Source organism: Tubulanus polymorphus, chromosome 2 (genome assembly GCF_964204645.1).
Source record: "Tubulanus polymorphus chromosome 2, tnTubPoly1.2, whole genome shotgun sequence".
Classification (NCBI taxonomy): domain Eukaryota; kingdom Metazoa; phylum Nemertea; class Palaeonemertea; order Tubulaniformes; family Tubulanidae; genus Tubulanus; species Tubulanus polymorphus.
Window position 1 is genome coordinate 20,563,938 of NC_134026.1, and position 18,346 is coordinate 20,582,283.

General features: G+C 38.7%; 3 protein-coding genes and 1 long non-coding RNA gene across 7 annotated transcripts; all 4 read left to right on the forward strand.

Moving 5' to 3' along the window:
* Positions 1 to 206: 206 nt before the first annotated feature.
* LOC141900123 (Y+L amino acid transporter 2-like) lies at positions 207 to 4,891 on the forward strand. 2 transcript variants are annotated; one of them, XM_074786871.1, is made up of 12 exons: positions 207 to 438; positions 725 to 873; positions 1,215 to 1,742; positions 1,939 to 2,064; positions 2,128 to 2,239; positions 2,324 to 2,368; positions 2,687 to 2,810; positions 3,093 to 3,196; positions 3,350 to 3,446; positions 3,598 to 3,750; positions 4,237 to 4,414; positions 4,567 to 4,891. In XM_074786871.1, exons 3-12 carry the CDS (start codon positions 1,277 to 1,279, stop codon positions 4,638 to 4,640), a joined length of 1,479 nt encoding a protein of 492 aa, XP_074642972.1. In that variant the 5' UTR covers positions 207 to 438; positions 725 to 873; positions 1,215 to 1,276; the 3' UTR covers positions 4,641 to 4,891. The 2 variants fall into 2 exon arrangements, with proteins under 2 accessions (XP_074642972.1, XP_074642973.1); XM_074786872.1 differs by having other exon boundaries at positions 728 to 873.
* Positions 4,892 to 5,282: 391 nt separating this feature from the next.
* LOC141899893 (large neutral amino acids transporter small subunit 1-like) lies at positions 5,283 to 11,641 on the forward strand. Of its 3 annotated transcripts, none has more exons than XM_074786501.1 (14): positions 5,283 to 5,493; positions 5,784 to 5,859; positions 5,954 to 6,387; positions 7,558 to 7,615; positions 7,888 to 8,458; positions 9,034 to 9,159; positions 9,223 to 9,334; positions 9,432 to 9,476; positions 9,692 to 9,815; positions 10,080 to 10,183; positions 10,325 to 10,421; positions 10,524 to 10,676; positions 10,768 to 10,945; positions 11,124 to 11,641. In XM_074786501.1, exons 5-14 carry the CDS (start codon positions 8,002 to 8,004, stop codon positions 11,195 to 11,197), a joined length of 1,470 nt encoding a protein of 489 aa, XP_074642602.1. In that variant the 5' UTR covers positions 5,283 to 5,493; positions 5,784 to 5,859; positions 5,954 to 6,387; positions 7,558 to 7,615; positions 7,888 to 8,001; the 3' UTR covers positions 11,198 to 11,641. The 3 variants fall into 3 exon arrangements, with proteins under 3 accessions (XP_074642602.1, XP_074642601.1, XP_074642600.1); XM_074786500.1 differs by lacking the exon at positions 5,283 to 5,493 and adding an exon at positions 5,540 to 5,688; XM_074786499.1 differs by lacking the exons at positions 5,283 to 5,493; positions 7,558 to 7,615 and having other exon boundaries at positions 5,540 to 5,859.
* A 2,375-nt stretch (positions 11,642 to 14,016) lies between these two features.
* On the forward strand, positions 14,017 to 16,520 carry LOC141899023 (Y+L amino acid transporter 2-like). Its single transcript, XM_074785175.1, has 7 exons — positions 14,017 to 14,473; positions 15,116 to 15,241; positions 15,307 to 15,418; positions 15,503 to 15,547; positions 15,806 to 15,939; positions 16,113 to 16,216; positions 16,360 to 16,520. Exons 1-6 carry the CDS (start codon positions 14,017 to 14,019, stop codon positions 16,214 to 16,216), a joined length of 978 nt encoding a protein of 325 aa, XP_074641276.1. The 3' UTR covers positions 16,360 to 16,520.
* A 104-nt stretch (positions 16,521 to 16,624) lies between these two features.
* Positions 16,625 to 17,520, forward strand: LOC141900489 (uncharacterized). The gene is made up of 3 exons (XR_012618705.1): positions 16,625 to 16,701; positions 16,923 to 17,100; positions 17,281 to 17,520. It is a non-coding gene; the product is annotated as an uncharacterized LOC141900489 (long non-coding RNA).
* The last annotated feature ends 826 nt before the right edge of the window (positions 17,521 to 18,346 follow it).

An 18,346-nucleotide genomic window follows, 5' to 3' on the forward strand; every position in this document is an offset into this window, starting at 1 on the left:
AAATCTGGCCAATGGTGTATGTTTAAAAATAAAATATGATTATTCCTGTTAATTTGGATAGTGAACTCCTGTTTGACAGAATATGAAGTTGAAGCAACATAGATTGTTATGAAAACTGAGCTGCCAAAAATTGCGGAATTTCAAAGTCGTTTTGCTCAAAATCGATTTTTTTTAGATACGCCAGTTTGTAAAAAATGCGACGCTGTGTTCCGTACATCTCACGAAAGTTTCAAGTAAATTTGGCCGATGATTCGAGTCGGCCGAATGGAAATATTTAGGTCAACAAAAAGTATGGATACTTGACATCGAATTTGATAATATCGTAATGATTTTGATAGAACGGTAGGTGAGCTATGTAAAATGAGCTATATAACCGAAAATACCAATCTATTCTCTTGTACAATGGAAGACGGATTTCACATGGAATATACCAAAAGGGTAATAAAAGACTTTTGAGTGTCAGTCTGCGCTTCGCATCCTAGAAGCACCGAAGGTTTGATAAACAAAACGAAGGCCGTTCATTGAGTGAATTAAAACGATAAGTCTAAATTAGAACACATTCAGTATTTGTGCTATTAGAATTGCAGGCGAACTTCGGTCTTGCAATTCGTCGATTATAGTGAGTTGTGCTAGGCCTAGTAATCGAACGTGCGCTATCCGGTCTTTACACATTTCCACAGCGTGCTACCTTGGTCCTACATTTATTATTGTATTTTTATTCCAGAAGATGAGGTTTAGTTTTAATCTCGAAACGGTTAGGAAATAAACTGATCTCGAAGCGACCGTGCACAATTCCGTGGTTCGCATTTTTTTGGACTAACGTTCCGACGTTATATCAAAACATTGTGGATGGTGTTCATTCCTCTACTTCAGGTAAGTCAAACTAAAGGTCTTTATCATTTTCGGCAAACCATAAAAAGACGCAGCATAGATGGACCGGGTCCTGTGGCTGTCCTTTGCAATGGCTTTGTAGCAAAATATAATGCAATCGGCGAAACTTCGCTGTTCTTAAGACTGCCAAAAGAAATTTGCAATATCATCTTTAACGGACGTTCCTTCATATCTTCCGACGAAAGTTATTCCCCAAGTTGATAAGCTGAACTTACCATTTTGGGTTAAAGGCTACTGAGCTTAATTAATACATACTCTAGGAGGGATTCAAAACCTAAGATATTCCATACCTTTGGTGCGGTATTCAATATTCTCTATTTTAGCCATTGCTTCCTAAACATATAAGTCAAAAAAGAAGAAGCGTAATCAGACAACACGTTTCAAAATGAAGACCGAAAAATATTCACCAGGATCTACGCCGTGTCAAGACGGAGATCACGTCCGACTCAAACGTACCATGGGTTTAAGGAATGGCATAGGTGTTATTATGGGCATGATAATCGGCAGCGGTATATTCGTCAGTCCGAAAGGCGTTTTGGAACATTCAGGTTCAATAGGCGGATCGCTGCTTATATGGACGTTCTGTGGATTTATAGCGCTTTTAGGCTCATTGTCGTACGCCGAAATTGGCTCGATCATCCCCGTTTCCGGTGGTCCATATGCCTACACGTTACGCGCATTTGGAGAGTTTCCTGCATTTATGATGATGTGGTTGAATGTCTTCGTTCGTTCACCGATTGGCATGGCTGTTGTTGCAATCGCTTTTGGAAATTATATCATTGACCCGTTCTATTCGCATTGCGATCAACAACCGGAGACTGTTATCAAACTCCTAGCCATCTTTGCGATAGGTATGTTCACTGTCTTGATTTGGTCTTGCAACTCAAAAGAATGAATGCAATGACTGTTCATGTTTCATCTAAAACTCAATTATATAGTTAATGGTACCCTTTTTGTGCGACCGGTCGAAAATCCGACTTTCTGTTGCCCTTCATATCATGTAGTACTTTTATATAGGACCAGATTTTTTTATTGTTTTCATTTCAGTGGGGACAGTTGCATTAAACTGCGTTAGCATCCAATGGGCCACACGTTTGCTAGATAGTTTGTCGTTTACGAAAATGATTGCATTAGCCGCCATCATAATCGCTGGGATCATTAAGTTAGGCATAGGTAAATCTAATCGCGCTGTCCAACAGCTCATTTCCACTTAAAACAACGAACAATTTCATTTAGACTACCAGGCGGGGAGAAGTTCTAAGTTCAGCGAACCTTTCAAAAGAACAAACACCAACCCAGGAGAGTGGGCTCTAGGATTCTATGCAGGGATGTTTTCATATTCCGGGTGGTGAGTATACCTTGTTGCAACAACCTTGAAATAAATGAATTCATTGACATTCGTAGTCAAGTGTTTGACGTGACATTGTTTCAGGCACAGTCTGAACTTTGTAGCAGAGGAAATAAAAAACCCAAACAGGTACTGTATTGACAGCATTACTGCTCACCGTTGATGGAAAAAAATATATTCGTGACGACGATCAGAGAGAATCGCACAATGATAATGAAATACCAAGTCCGAAAATTTTTTCTAGAAGTAGAAGGTTATTCTTTCCAGAAGATGACTATTCGAATTGTCGAAACGTCGAATAAACTACCAGCTGTAGAAAACATTTTCGGACTTTGTATTTCGTTATCATTGTGGGATCTCACTATATTAATACAATGTGCTATTTGTGTCGGCCCTAAAGAACCATCATTCGCGTAAGGTTTTGTTCGTTTTATTAATTTGTTCCAGGAATTTAACTTTGGCCATCGTGATATCTGTACCGATGGTGACATTCTTATACGTGATGACAAACTTCGCATATTTTGCCGTGTTAGAGGCGGATCTGGTGTTGGAGTCAAATGCAGTAGCAGTGGTAAGGAAATGCGAATATTTATTTTAATTCAAATGTTTAGCTTCCTTTTTCATCGTAAAAATTTCTGATAGCGTGTGGTTTCCAAAATATTCATGAACACTTTTGCACAAAAATGTTTTGGCATCCATCCTCATATCGTATCATTTGGCAATGTGATGCATACGGCAAGGAATAATGTTTTCGCGCACTCTCGCAGTCGAAGTGCGTAACAGCAACCGCAATAAACGTTTAGGAACACTACAAAAAAGTGTATTATTGTACTAAATTTTCTTTTTAAACTAGACGTTTGCTAACAAGTTATTTGGTGTTATGTCGTGGTGTATGCCGTTGCTTGTAGCATTGTCAACCTTAGGTACTTTGAACAGCAGTTTCATCGTTTTACCGAGGTACGAGATAAACGTGAATTAAAACTGTATCTATGAAAGGAAGAAATGCCCAAATTGGAAAATAATATAAATTAGAAATTCAACAATGACCGACAAAGCGCTTCTAATACATAGTCATGTAAGGCCTATAATGCGTTGTACATTTCATTCCAGGGTGATTTTCGTCGCTGCGCGACAGGGCCATCTCCCGCACTGCCTGTCGTTAGTAAGCCTGAAATATATTACGCCAATAACCGCGTGTATATTTACGGTTAGTTTCAAATGTTTCAAATGTTGAAAAATTGTGAATGAATGAAGCGAACATTTCTGTTGTAAGGTGGGGTCTGTCTCTTGTATTCGTGTGTAATGACTTATTTACTTAAAATACTTACGTGAATACGTAAATACTTGTTTACTTGCAGGGCCTTTTGACGGGTATCGTAGTGATTTTCAGCGTCGACCTCTATAAACTGATTTCGTTCTTTGCCTTTTTGGAAATTTCAATGCTAGTTGTTCCTGTGATAGGATTATTGTACCTGAGGTGGAAACACCCGGACATACCTCGCCCAGTAAAGGTTTGTAATTTGTGAAAAAATTAGTGAATGAAGAATTTGAATGATTGACGATTCAGCTCAATGACTCGTGAAATATTCGCGATGAATAACTCCACGTAAATCTTCAAGAAAACATTGTTGAACTGATATTAACGCACAATGTGTACCAAAATGGAATTTTTATATCGCATTGGCCACTAAACCTCAGGGTGGATCTGGGATTCTTGAAGTGGTAGATCTGAAGATTGGATGAGATTGGAATCATCTGAGAAAGGCAGATTTGGCAATGCGTGGGCTGCTTGTGCAAAACATTGGTTGGATTTCTGGTGGTCCTCCAATAGAGAAGGGGCCTATCGGGATCCATTTGGATATATTCTTTATTTTCCTTGCTAAAGAAACTTTTTCATACTTTAATGAAATTTTAAGGGGCCTGACCGGTCCACCGAACCCCTAAATTCGCCCTTGCAACTTATCCGTGAATTAATTCTTTATGGTCTTACGTTGCAGGTACACAAAATTGTTCACATGAGTTTCTTATCCGTTTCGGTAGTAACGCTGATTCTACCATTTTACGTCGATCCACTCGGCACGATGTATGGAATACTGTTCGTTTTAACGGGAGTACCTGCCTACTGGTTTGGAATCACTTGGAAAAACAAACCAGCAATTATACAGAAGAATATAGGTATTTACATTGAATATAAATCGAAAATCATATTCACATGCATTTATGTATAGATAACTCGTCGAAGTGGGTTAGCCTACGTCAGTGTTACTTCGATAGGTCTGTTCCCACCTTTAAAATCATTTTATATATATTATTTTTCTTTTGTATAGATTACACTACAATTGGCCTCCAAAAGTTGTTCTTCGCCGCAAAGACAGATGCTCTTGTTATCGAGACAGGCTGAAGCGGACCGGCCCCCGAAATCGATTGTGACCAAAAGGTCAAATTTCACTGGCAATTGCGTAGTCGGCTCCTGGACCTTCTTATTCAAAGCAGCCAAAACAGGACGACAAGAAACTTGAAATTGATTTACATTTGAAAATGTAGTCCATGGTCTAATATAATCGCGTTCATAAAAATATGTATTTTTCCATATTCCCATAAAATATACCACTTGAATTGTAAACATTTCGATTCTGTTGTTTTTCCTATGATGTGACAAAATTATTAAAACAACCAATTAACCCTACGCTCGAATTGAATTTGAAACGCTGATCTACCTTCTTTTCTTATTGCCAGAGATCATCTACATCACGAAACAAAAAGTATTTTCATGATATGTATGCTTTTATTTGATACACAGATCGACAATAAGCAATATTTGGTATTACAAAATATTAGATATTACAAAATACTTCGAAGAAACTTTAATCTAGTGTTGATGAAGACAATGGTCGATTTCACAGTCAGAACATACATATTTACGGCTATTCTAAACCAAACTAACAAACTAGATGAATAACCTTTTTAGATTTGCACTATTGACATCATCAGACAATATGAACTTTGAAATCGAAATTTATTATCTATCTATACCGCACGGGTATATGGAAGGATTTTTTCTAGTAGCGTAACTGTATACCAATCCGTAAGGCCTCGTGTCATTGAATTATACATGTCGAAAACCTACCATTTTTCCAACGTTAAAGTACGTCGTAACTCGTAAATCTCATTCGACGCCAAAAAAGGAACGTACTTCGAGGAGGATCCCACAGAGGATCGAGCTGGCTAAATGGAAATATTTAGGTCATCAAAAAGTATGGTTATATACTTGGCACCGAATTATCTACCAACACCGTATTGTGTTTGATAGCGTGTAGCGGGTTCGATTTTTGCTGATACTATAAAGGTGGTACATCGATCCGTCGAAAGTAGAACACGTTCTATGTGTGCGATTAGAATGTCCTGAGTGAACGTCGGATTAAGTGGACTACTGATCGCCCGGTGTCACAGTACAACTAATGTCTATTTATTAATGGATGAGACCTGTTTTTCTTGGATATTTTGCTTACTTTTTGGGGTACATACCTCATTTATGTCTTTACAGAATGCCAAAAATCGCCGTGCAATACTGGTACAACGGTCTTCAAGCATTTCGCAGTGTTGATCATCTTTGGTCTTAGGTATGAACTATATCGACCGTGTCCAATCCTGCGGTTCATTCTTTCGGGCTACATATTAAACGTACCAACTATTAACATCCGGTTTCACTTACAGTTCACAAGTAATCGATTAGCATCCCCGTGCAATACTGGTACAACGGTCTTACGCATTCCGCAGTGTTGATCATCTTGGTCATAGGTCTGAACTATATCGACCGTGCCCAATCCTGTCGTTCATTCTTTCGTACTACTATTCTACGTACCAACCAACATCCGGGTTCACTTACAGTTCGCAAGTAATCGATTTATTCCGGTTACCGAAGTTCACCCTAGATTCGGTTACTTTTTAGTCGACGAAAGTCGACTTCAGTGTTTATACTGCATCGTAAGCGATGTTGCTTCCGATAGTGTGAACTCAGTTGCCGCCGTAAACATTTTCTTTCGATTGTCTATCGATTGATTTGTCGACATATGCCGGGAATGTATGCTGAACAATAGACGTTACATCGAAATATCGTGGATGATATTATAATTTATCATTGCTTTCGGGTAAGTCAAATCAAATATTGCTCGTAGGTCAAATGCAAATGTCAAGATTAATTTAAGCAAATGTCATGATTAATTTGTACAGGCCGAAAAGAACGCAGTATAGATGGATATTAGAGGGGCGGATGCAGGGTCCTATCTCGAGAAAAAGCAAAGAAAAGCACTCGATATTATGGACTACTGTATCCATGCCTCGCGAGCGCCGTAGGTGCGAAGCCATTAAGGGGTGTGGGGACGTTATATCCTAAATTCAAGACATTTTTAGGCCATTCTGGTGGGTTTTGGAGGCATAAAATCCGATTCTAAAAAAGGACATTTGATGCAAAATTCTAAGTCAAGACTGACAAGAAAAGGACTCGTTTGCAAGTGATAGAGTTATTATGAAGTTTGATATTTCGCTGATATGACAGAAGTAACTTTTCTACTAGACTTGTAATACATGAAATGCAAAATAGAAAATGAATTGACATTGTTATCGGCTGTCAAATTGGTAACCGTAATCTTAAGTATTGATTACATTGTCATTGAAAAAAAGTCTATACACAATGCACAGAAAGATAAACTTGAAATACATGTAATGTTAAAAAAAACAAACAAAGCAACTTTCAGCGGAATAAAATCTTCAATTCATATTATGATAGACGTGATAATCTATAACACACTGCCTTGTCATAAGTATTGTGAAGTATGGCACTGGTAAATGGAGTGCATATCACAAGGGCACATTTGTGCTAACCATGCATTTTATGTAGGTTTGAGAGCAAGTTGATGTCGGACTTGTGGATTTGAGGCCGGTGGTACTTTCTGCGTCAAACGACGGCAAACATGGCCATTAAATGTCAAACTTCCAGGGGCATCCCCTAGAGGCGCGGACAAAGTTCGACGGGGTTCCAAAACTGTCGGAACCCCCCCCCCCCCTCATTGATCCACCCTTGATATCGTATGTTGCACAATATTACTAGAAGTATAAAACTCATTAAAGAAATTTCCATTGACAATCAATCTGGTTTTTTGCGTGGGGGAAATAAGAGGAAATAGAAGAATTCCTGTTTAAATACATTTGACACATATGGCGTTAGGGGCCGCGCATTTAGTACGTAAGCTTGACTTCCGGGTGTTTTTACCCCCCCCCCCCCACTCCAAATGTGTGCGCCCTCAGTTTTTATTTTTCAGAATCCATTGTTTAAAAAAGGCAAAATTCACCAGCATTCATCAGAACTTCGACGACGATGTACGTATTCCCAGGAAATCCCGAAAAATAGGGGATATTTGTAAAAATAATATTGTGTTTCGTGCACAAAGTACGTTCTATAAACTTACCCCTGCCCCTTGGAAAAAATATGCACGCTCTAGGGGTGCGGTGGGTTCAATTCTGCGCAAATTGCGTACGAACGCGTCGGGGTAAAGGTAAAATGCAAAAAAGGCTGAATTTCCGAACCTAATTTGCTAATATTCAAAACCATATGTAGTCCATGTGCATGCCTTCAATTGTCTCTGTTTTAGCCTCTTAACATTGTTCCCAAAGGATCTGGGCGCCGATAATCTGGTTGCCACACTATACTTGGAAAACCAGCTTAGTCGATATAGAAGCGGAGTAATCCGACCACTCGTTTAAAAATGGAGGCCGATAAAGATTCACCGCAATCTCAAGACGGGGATCACGTCCGGTTGAAACGCACCTTGGGACTAAGGAACGGGATATGCTTGATTATGGGCATCATAATCGGCAGCGGTATATTCGTCAGTCCGAAAGGCGTTTTGGAACATACGGGTTCAATTGGTGCGTCGCTGCTTCTATGGACGTTCTGCGGATTTATTGCACTATTAGGTTCATTTTCTTACGCCGAAATTGGTTCGGTTATCCCAGTTTCCAGTGGCCCATATGCCTACACGTTACGCGCATTTGGAGAGATACCAGCATTTATGGTGATGTGGATGATTGTTGTCGTTCGCGGACCCGTTAGTATGGCTATTCTCGCTATCACATGCGGAAATTATATCATTGAACCGTTTTTTCCGCTTTGCGATCAACAACCGGAGGCCGCTGTCAAACTCATAGCCATCATCGCGATAAGTATGTTCATTGGATTTGGTTTGGAACTTAGGACATTTATCCGAAGATGATTGTTGTTTAGAAACTCGAAATTCTAAAACAAAATCTGTATCTTGCTTTCTGTTGCCATTTTATAAGAGTATAACAATTAGTTGTCCCAACTATCGTAGCGCAGAAGGAACATGCGATTGACCTTATATTAGATAACGTTTAGGTGTAAACGTTTTATGAATTTTGTTTAATGATTCCAAAAGGTGTCCAATTCCTTAAGTACATCAAAAAAAACATCTTTGATGCGTAAGCTTTTTCTTGTTTTTATAAGAATAATTTATATCTGAGAAAAAAAAATCATATATTCACTTTTTGATTAATACTTTAACTCGTACAACTTAAACTTAAAATTTGATTGAATAAAACTTACGTAAGACAAACTCGCATGTCCCTTAATATACTTTTAATATACAGTTAATAATAAACTTTTTACAAATAACATACATATTGACATTAATATAAGCGCTTCCATAGACAACATCCAAATTATGTGCCCGTCAGCAAAAATGGCCTTTCTATCATGATTGTCCCACTTTGCATTCCAGTAGGGACAGTCGCATTAAACTGCGTTAGCGTCAAATGGGCCACGCGGTTGCAGGATAGTTTGTCGTTTACGAAGATTATTGCTTTAGCTGCCATTATAATCGCCGGTATCGTCAAGTTAGTCATAGGTAATAGGAATCGCACTCTCCTACTCCCTGTTTCCATTTCTAACAACGAACAATTTCATTTAGACTACCAGGCGGGGAGAAGTTCAAAGTTCAAAGAACCTTTCAAAAGAACAAACACCAACCCAGCAGAGTGGGCTCTAGGATTCTATGCTGGGATGTTTTCATATGCTGGATGGTGAGTGCCTTACTGCAACGACGTTTGACATAATTGTTGAAATAAATGAATTCATTGAGGTCCAGAGAGATTTTTCAAATTACCATGTATGTTCCAGGTACAATCTGAACTATGTAGTGGAAGAAATAAAAAATCCTAACAGGTATAGTATTGACAGCATTACATTTCCATTGAAGAATGTATTTAAACCATATAAATGCGCATAATTGAATAAATCGTACGTATGAAAATAACCGAAGCCCTGAAGAAAGCTAGGCTAGAGAAACATGCGTGTATATGTTTTAAACGAAGATCTGGATCTGCTATTGGCACCTCTTAAAACTCAACTTTCAGATACGGTTCGTTCATTTGTTCTAGGAATTTAACTTTGGCCATCGTGATATCTGTACCGATGGTGACATTCTTATACGTGATGACAAACTTAGCATATTTTGCCGTCCTAGAGCAAGATCTGGTGTTGGAGTCAAATGCAGTAGCAGTGGTGAGAAGTGAATTAGGTTTAATTTGATATATCGCTTCCCTTGTTAGTAAAAAGACGTCGTGCGTTTGCCATTACATTTTTGTACACGGAGAGTGTTTTGGTATCCACGCAGGCACTTATATTATTTTGCAATGGTTCGGTGTGTGACACATCGGCAAGGAAACAATGTTTTACATTGCATTTCGCTGTTTACGTACACTGGACTGTAACAGTGCTCAGCATCGAAAATGTGTAACATATTATCATATTATTGTCTTTAACTAGACGTTTGGGAACAAGTTATTTGGTGTGATGGCATGGTGTATACCGTTGCTCGTAGCATTGTCGACGTTAGGTAGTCTGAACGGCAGTTCCATCGTAGCGCCTAGGTACGAGACTAAAGGATTAACGTTTTGGTCAGGACTACATTACAATAAGAAATTCCAAATAAGGAAAAAAGACACTATTGGGAAAGAATGTCCAAACGACCGAGCTATTCGTTTTAACAGTCGTTGTACATTCTATTCTAGGGTGATTTTCGTCGCAGCACGACGTGGCCATCTCCCGCATAGCCTGGCGTTAGTAAGCCTGAGATATGTTACGCCGATAACTGCGTGTATATTTACAGTAAGTTTCAAACGGAATATAAAACAAAAAGTGTGAATCAGCCTTATGTATCCACGTGAAATGGCATGTAATGTGTAAATAGATATACTTGTTTACTTTCAGGGTCTTTTGACGGTTATCATAGTGATTTTCAGTGTCGACCTCTATAGGCTGATTTCGTACTTTTCCTTTTTGGACATGTTTATGTTGATTGTTCCTGTCATAGGGTTATTGCACCTGAGGTGGAAACACCCAGACATACCTCGCCCAGTCAAGGTTTGTAATTTGTGAAAACTAGTTAATGAAGAATAAGAATTTATTTATTAAATAAATATTCTATTTACTTTCTAATTGCCTTACGTTTCAGGTGCACAACATTGTTCACTTGAGTTTCTTATTCGTTTCGGTAGTAACGCTGATTCTACCATTTTACGTCGATCCACTCGGCACGGTATATGGAATACTGATCGTTTTGACGGGATTACCTGCCTACTGGTTTGGAGTCACCTGGAAAAACAAACCAGCATTTATACAGAAGTATATCTGTATGTACATTATATGAAATAGTCGAGAATCACATTCACATACATTTATGTTTAAGATAGACCGCAAAGAAGTGGGGTTAGGCTACGTCTAGCGTTACTTCAAAAAGTTCCAGAGATTCCATCGTGATAACATATATACAATATCATATCATATCAATATCACTTTTCATTTGTATAGATTACTCTACAATTGGCCTTCAAAAGTTGTTCTTCGCCGCTAAGACGGATGCTGTTCTCATCGAGACAGGCTGAAGTGGACCCGGCCCCGGAATCGCGCGCGTGACCGAAAGTCAAATTTACTGGCAACCACTGCGTTGTCGGCACCTGGACCTTCTTATTAAAACCCAGCCAAAACGGGACGAAAATAAATTTGCAGTTCAATTTAAATCTGAAAATGTAGTCCATAGTCTAATATATTTCACCTGCTGAAATTGTTTTCACGTGAATATGTCATCTTCCAAAAGATATGAAAATCGTAAACAACTTGATTCTGTTGTTTTTCTTATGATGCAACAGAAACATTAAAGAACAAAAAAAGCAATTTACCCACTTAGTGTAACCTGCGAGGCACTGCTGCCGGTTCAAAGCAACAAACTCAAGTCGAGTGATTGTTTAAGGCTGAGGCGTTAGCGTGTGTGACTGAACATTTTTGTTGTTTATTTGTCAACTGCTGTACCCACGGGTTAAAATCTTCAGTATCGTGTATAATTCATACATTATGAAATGATCATATCGGTACTTTACATCTTTGCTATCTATAGTTTTGTTACGGGCTTCCATGGGAAGATGACTTGTGGGATTGAATTCGACAATTAGCAATAATAAATCCGCTTTAGATAATAACGAACTTCTTAGATTAGCTAAGCGTTAGGATGACTCTATACAAGGTAGATCATCAAGACAATGGCCAATTTTCGAATTCAGAACATATGTTTAGGGCTATGATAACGCAAAACGGAAAACAAACGCACTCGATGAATGACCTTTCTATATCCACACTTGACATCAGCGTTTTGAACTTTGAATTCGCGATGAATTATTTATCTTCACTGCACGAATATGCAAATGGATGATACATTTTTAGCATTACAGTATACTAATTCGGAAGGCCTCGTGTTATTGAATTTCCATACAAACATCGAACATTTTCTAACCTTTCTAGTATGTCACTCACAGAGGACTATGTAATTGAGATACAGAAGCTTAAAGTAAACCTGTGCGTTATCCATTAATTCACTTGTCACCAAATACAACAATGAGTGAATCTCGTGCGATGCAATCGGGATCCCTACAGATCAGTGATTACAGGAGCGTCTGCATCACTTATTACACAAATTACTGTAGGCTACCCAACGTAAATCGGTTACTATTTATCTTGGTAGACCATGTGGTTTTGTTAGCAAATGATTTCCTTTATCCTACCTATGAACTCGGTTTCTAATTCGCTAACCGCCTTAGTTTGGCAAAAAAAATCCAGGTCCCAACTGTATTAATCTAGCCATAGTTTACTGTATAACTACAAACTAGAGAAAATAATTCACTTTGTTCAAGCACCTTTAAAAGCGTCTTCTGTTTTGAAAGGGTTTTCTACGGAATCAAGGAGTCATAGGGACCCTGTACCGGTATGTAAAATGGAACGTACTTCGATGCTTAAAATGATCGAGCTGGCCGAATGGCAATATTCAGGTTATCAAAAAGTGTGGCTCTATACTTGACACTGAATTTACTAACATACTGTCCTTGATAGCGTGGCAAGTAAATAAAAGCCTTCGATTTTTGCTGATTCATATATACTGAATTGAATAGAATGCTTTATTTTAATTTTTTCAATTCAATTATCAACCACAACAAAAAGAAAAGAAAATAATTGAATGAAAAAAAAAACGGTTTGTAGCCCAAAGGGAACAACCATGCATATACAACAAAACACGGCTTTCAGGCGGAATATACCAAAGGGGTCTTAAAAGATATCTAGGATCGTTGCCGCCGCTTCGCATCTTGGAAGGGTCGAAGGTTTGATAGAACGAAGCCAGTTGATTGACTGAATTACATTGATTCATCGAGTTCTATTTGAGCGATTAGAATATCAGGCGAATTTCAGTTTTCGTAATTAGTCGACTAGTGATCGGAGCTAATAATCTGGCGCACTAAAGTTCCGTCTAACGCATTTCGTAGTGTCGATCATCTTGGTCATAAGTCCGAACTACATCGGCCGTGCACAATTCTGCGGATCGCCATTTTCGGACTACAGTTCTGACTAACTGACAATAGTTGAACTTAGTTTGCAAGTACAAGTATTTGATATATTTCGATAACCGAAGTTCACTCTAGGTTCGGGTGTACCTTTTAGTCGACGAAAGTTGGCCAACTTATGATTTGACCGTGATTTTACCTCCGATAATTTAAACCCAACAACCGCCGTAAACTTTCCGTCGGATTATCTGGTCGCTTTATCTGTTAGCATATGTCGGGAAGGTGTGCGCTGTGCTATAGACGGTGTATAGAAATATTGCGGATGATGTTAATTTCTCACTACTTCGGGTAAGTCAAATGCAAATATCTTAATTACTTTCTACAAACCGTAAAAGATCGCACTATGTGAGTGGTAGACATCATATGTTGAACAATATTACTAAATATCCCTTTCGAGAAGACCCTCAATCTGAATTTTGCGTTGAAGAAATGAAAGAAATAGAAGATTTCCTTTATTCAAATACATTTGACAAACATGGCGAAGAGGCGCTTGTAAATGCTGCAGATATGTAATAATGTCATGACGCGTACACGCTTTCCATAGCTACTTTGATGAGTGCATTCATCGCCAGGAGTGCGGTTGCCTTAATTCCACGCCAAATGCGTATGAACTTACCCTTCGTAGTAAAGGTAAAAAACAAACAAAGGCCTCATCAATTCATATCCTGGCCGAGATTCAAAACCTGATATATTTCATGTGCCTGCATCGATTAGCTCTGTTTCAGCCTCTAGGTATTGTTTCCTAAATATCTGGATAATAATCTGGTTGCCACACTCAGTCGAGAAAGAAGTAGAGTAATCCGACAAATCGTTTTAGAATGGAGTGTGGTAAACATTCATCGCAATCTCAAGACAGGGATGACGTCCGGCTGAAACGCACCATAGGGTTGAGGAACGGCATAGGCCTAATTGTGGGCCTTATAATCGGCAGCGGTATATTCGTCAGTCCTAAAGGCGTTTTGCAACATACGGGTTCAATTGGTGCGTCGCTGCTTCTATGGACGTTCTGCGGATTCGTAGCACTTTTAGGCTCATTCTCGTACGCCGAAATTGGTTCGATCATCCCCGTTTCCGGAGGTCCGTATATCTACACGTTACGCGCATTCGGGGAGCTTCCAGCATTTTTGATGATGTGGATGATGGTTGTCATTCGTGAACCCGTAAGCGTGGCTGTAGTCGCTATCGCATGCGGGAATTATATCATTGAACCGTTTTTTCCGCTTTGCGATCAACAACCGGAGGCCGCTATTAAGCTCATAGCCATTATCGTGATAAGTATGTTATTTGACTTGGTCTTGAAGCGAAATCGTAATACATTGTACAACGAATCAGTTTTAATTTATGAATATGAAATTTACCAACAAAATCGGTGTCTTACCTTCCGTTTCCATTTTCATAGTTGTCCTATTATAACGCGCTGAAAGGACATGCGATTGGCGTTGTATTAAATTGTGTTTTAGGGTTTACATTTTTTTTTACGATTAACGACTTCTAAAAGGTAACAAGTACATTGAAAAACTCTCTTTAATGCGGCCGCCCTGGCTTGTGTTCATCGGAACGATTCATATCAATTCATGGAAAATTTCATGAATCGGCTTTTTCGAAAAAAAAAGATAATGTTATTAAACAAATTGCGGCGAGTTTGTTTTTAGTTTCAGTATTGTTTCTAGAACTGCAAGTTTTTAGTAGAGCACAGCCGAACACTCGACTGTAAGCGTTTCAGAAGTGTTTTCCGAGTTCCTTTCTGTCGATTGAATTGTAGACGCCAAGGTGGCAGCCCTAGAGATAGTTTTTGTAGTAGGTAGGCATTTTTGTAAGTCAATTGTAAGGCATAACTCGCATGTCCCTTAAGCGCTTCTATAGGCTGACGTGCCAGTTAGTAAAATGACTTTCATTATTTTTCTGCTTTGATTTTAGTAGGGACAGTTGCATTAAACTGCGTTAGCATCAAATGGGCCACGCGGTTGCAGAATAGTTTGGCGTTTACGAAAGTTATTGCATTAACTGCCATTATAATTGCCGGTGTCGTCAAGTTAGTCTTAGGTATTTTAAGAATTGCAATTCCCTTCTGCCTGTTTCCATTTCTAACAACGAACAATTTCATTTAGACTATCAGGAGGGGAGAACATCTAACTTCAACGAACCTTTCAAAGACACTGTCTACAACCCCGGAGAGTGGGCTCTAGGATTCTATGCAGGCATGTTTTCATATTCTGGATGGTGAGTGCATCCTGCAACTTTATCTGACATAAATGAATTCAGTGAGGTTCAGAGCAATTTTTCAAATCACCATGTATGTTCCAGGTGCAATCTGAACTATGTAGTGGAAGAAATAAAAAATCCTAACAGGTATTGTATGACAGCATTGCATTTCGCCATTGAATGTGAACCGTATAAATGCGCATTTGATTGAATAGATCACTCGTATGAAAATAAAATAATAAGTAAGTCCTCAGAAAACTAGGCTACAGCAACCTGCATGTCCATCATTATGTGTAAACATATATTCTTGGAACAGAGTAGGGAGATCCGTATCTGGTCTGAACCTGCCATTTTTCCGGCCCTTAAGACCCAACTTTCTTATACCCTATTGTTCACTAATTCTAGGAATCTTACTTTGGCCATCGTCATATCTATATCGATGGTGACATTCTTATTCGTGATGACAAACTTGGCTTATTTCGTTGTGCTAGCGCCGGATGTAGTGTTGGAGTCAAATGCAGTAGCAGTGGTGAGAAAAAGTGAATATGTTTATTCAAATATCTAGCTTTGATTGAAAAAATGTACCGAATACATTTTTCTTCGCAGAAAGGTTTAACTATGCAATGTTTTGCTGTGAGGCACCCGAAACACCCGTAAGAGCGGACTGCTTCGAAAAAGTGTAATATGTTACTCCATTATTGTATTAAACTAGACGTTTGGGAACAAGTTATTTGGTATGATGTCATGGTGTATACCGTTGCTTGTGGCATTGTCGACGCTGGGGAGTTTGAACGGCAGTTCCATCGTAGCGCCTAGGTACGGGACAATAGTATTAGCTTGTTTGTTAGGACTGCATTACGATAAGAAATTCCAAATAAGGAAAAAGACACTATTGGGAAAGAATGTCCAAACGACCGAGCGGTTCGTTCTAACAGTCGTTGTACTACTCTCTACTCCAGGGTGATTTTCGTCGCAGCACGACGGGGCCATCTCCCGCACTGCCTGTCGTTAGTAAGCCTGAGATATGTTACGCCGATAACTGCGTGTATATTTACAGTATGAATATAAAACAAGAAGAGTGAATCAGTCTTATGTATCCACGTGTAATGGCTAGTAATGTGTAAATAGATATACTTGTTTACTTTCAGGGTTTTTTGACGGTTATCATAGTGATTTTCAGTGTCGACTTCTATAGGCTGATTTCGTACTTTTCCTTTTTGGATATGTTAATGTTGATTGTTCCTGTCATAGGGTTATTGTACCTGAGGTGGAAACACCCGGACATACCTCGCCCAGTCAAGGTTTGTAATTTGTAAAAACTAGTGAATGAAGAATAAGAATGATTTACATTTCAGCTCGTGACAACATTGTCTCATGAAATATTTGCGATGAACAGATAACACAAATCTTGACGAGAAATTCTTTAAACTGATATTAACGCATAATGTGTAAAAACACAATTTTATCTTTCTTTTTTATTACCCACAAATTCTATCTACTTTCTGGTTGCCTTACGTTGCAGGTGCACAACATTGTTCACTTGAGTTTCTTATTCGTTTCGGTAGTAACGCTGATTCTACCATTTTACGTCGATCCACTCGGCACGGTGTTTGGAATACTGATGGTTTTGACAGGATTACCTGCCTATTGGTTTGGAGTCACCTGGAAAAACAAACCAACATTTATACAGAAGTATATCCGTATGTACATTATATGAAATAGTCGAGAATCACATTCACATACATTTATGTTTACTTACATTACATTTATGTTTAAGATAGACCGCAAAGAAGTGGGGTTAGGCTACGTCTAGCGTTACTTCAAAAAGTTTTAGAGATCCCATCGCGATGACATTATGATATCATTTTTCATTTGTATAGATTACTCTACAATTAGCCTTCAGAAGTTGTTCTTCGCCGCTAAGACAGATGCTGTTCTAATCGAGACAGGCTGAAGTGGATCCGGCCCCGGAATCGTGCGCGTGACTGAAAGTCAAATTTTACTGGCAACCACTGCGTTGTCGGCACCTGGACCTTCTTATAAAAACCCAGCCAAAGCGGGACGAAAAGACATTTGCAGTTAAATTTAAATTTGAAAAATGTAGTCCATAGTCTATTATATTGCACCTGCTGAAATTGTTTTCACGTAAATATGTATTCGTCCAAAAGATATGGAAATTGTAAACATCTTGATTCTGTTGTTTTTCTTATGCGACAGAAACATTAAAAAAACAACTATCCCTTCCCTTAGGTTCAATTTGAATTCGAAACGCATCAACCGTCTTTTCGTATTGCCTGAAATTATCTACCAGGCAAAACGAAACGTATCTTCATGGTATACCTGCTTCTATTTGATAAGTTGTACATTAAATTCGACAATTAGCAATAATAAGCCCGCTTTGAATGATTACGAAATTCTTAGATTAGGTAAGCTTTACTCTATTCAAGGTAGATCAAGACAATGGCCAATTTTCGCATTCAGAACATATGTTTAGGGCTATGATAACGCAAAACGGAAAACAAACTTACTCGATGAATGACCTTTCTATATCCACACTTGACATCAGTCGTTTTTAACTTAGAAATCGAGATGAATAATTTATCTATACTGCACGAACATGCAAATGGATGATACTCACAGAGAACATTATTTAATTGAGATATAAGAGCATAAAGTGACATGTGTATTATCCATTAAGTCACTTGTCACCAGACACAACAATGAGTGGATCTTGTTCGATGTCATCAGGGTCCCTGCAGATCAGTGATTCCTGGAGTTTTAAAGGAGAAAATTTCAAATTTCCAGGAGCGTCTGCATCACTTTCGTGTCCAAATTACTGTCGGCTCCTCCAACGTGAATCGGTACTGTTTATCTTGGTGAACCATCAAATCGGGGATTTTGTAAGCAAATTGTTATCCTTTAACCTACCTAAATCGAGTAATATAG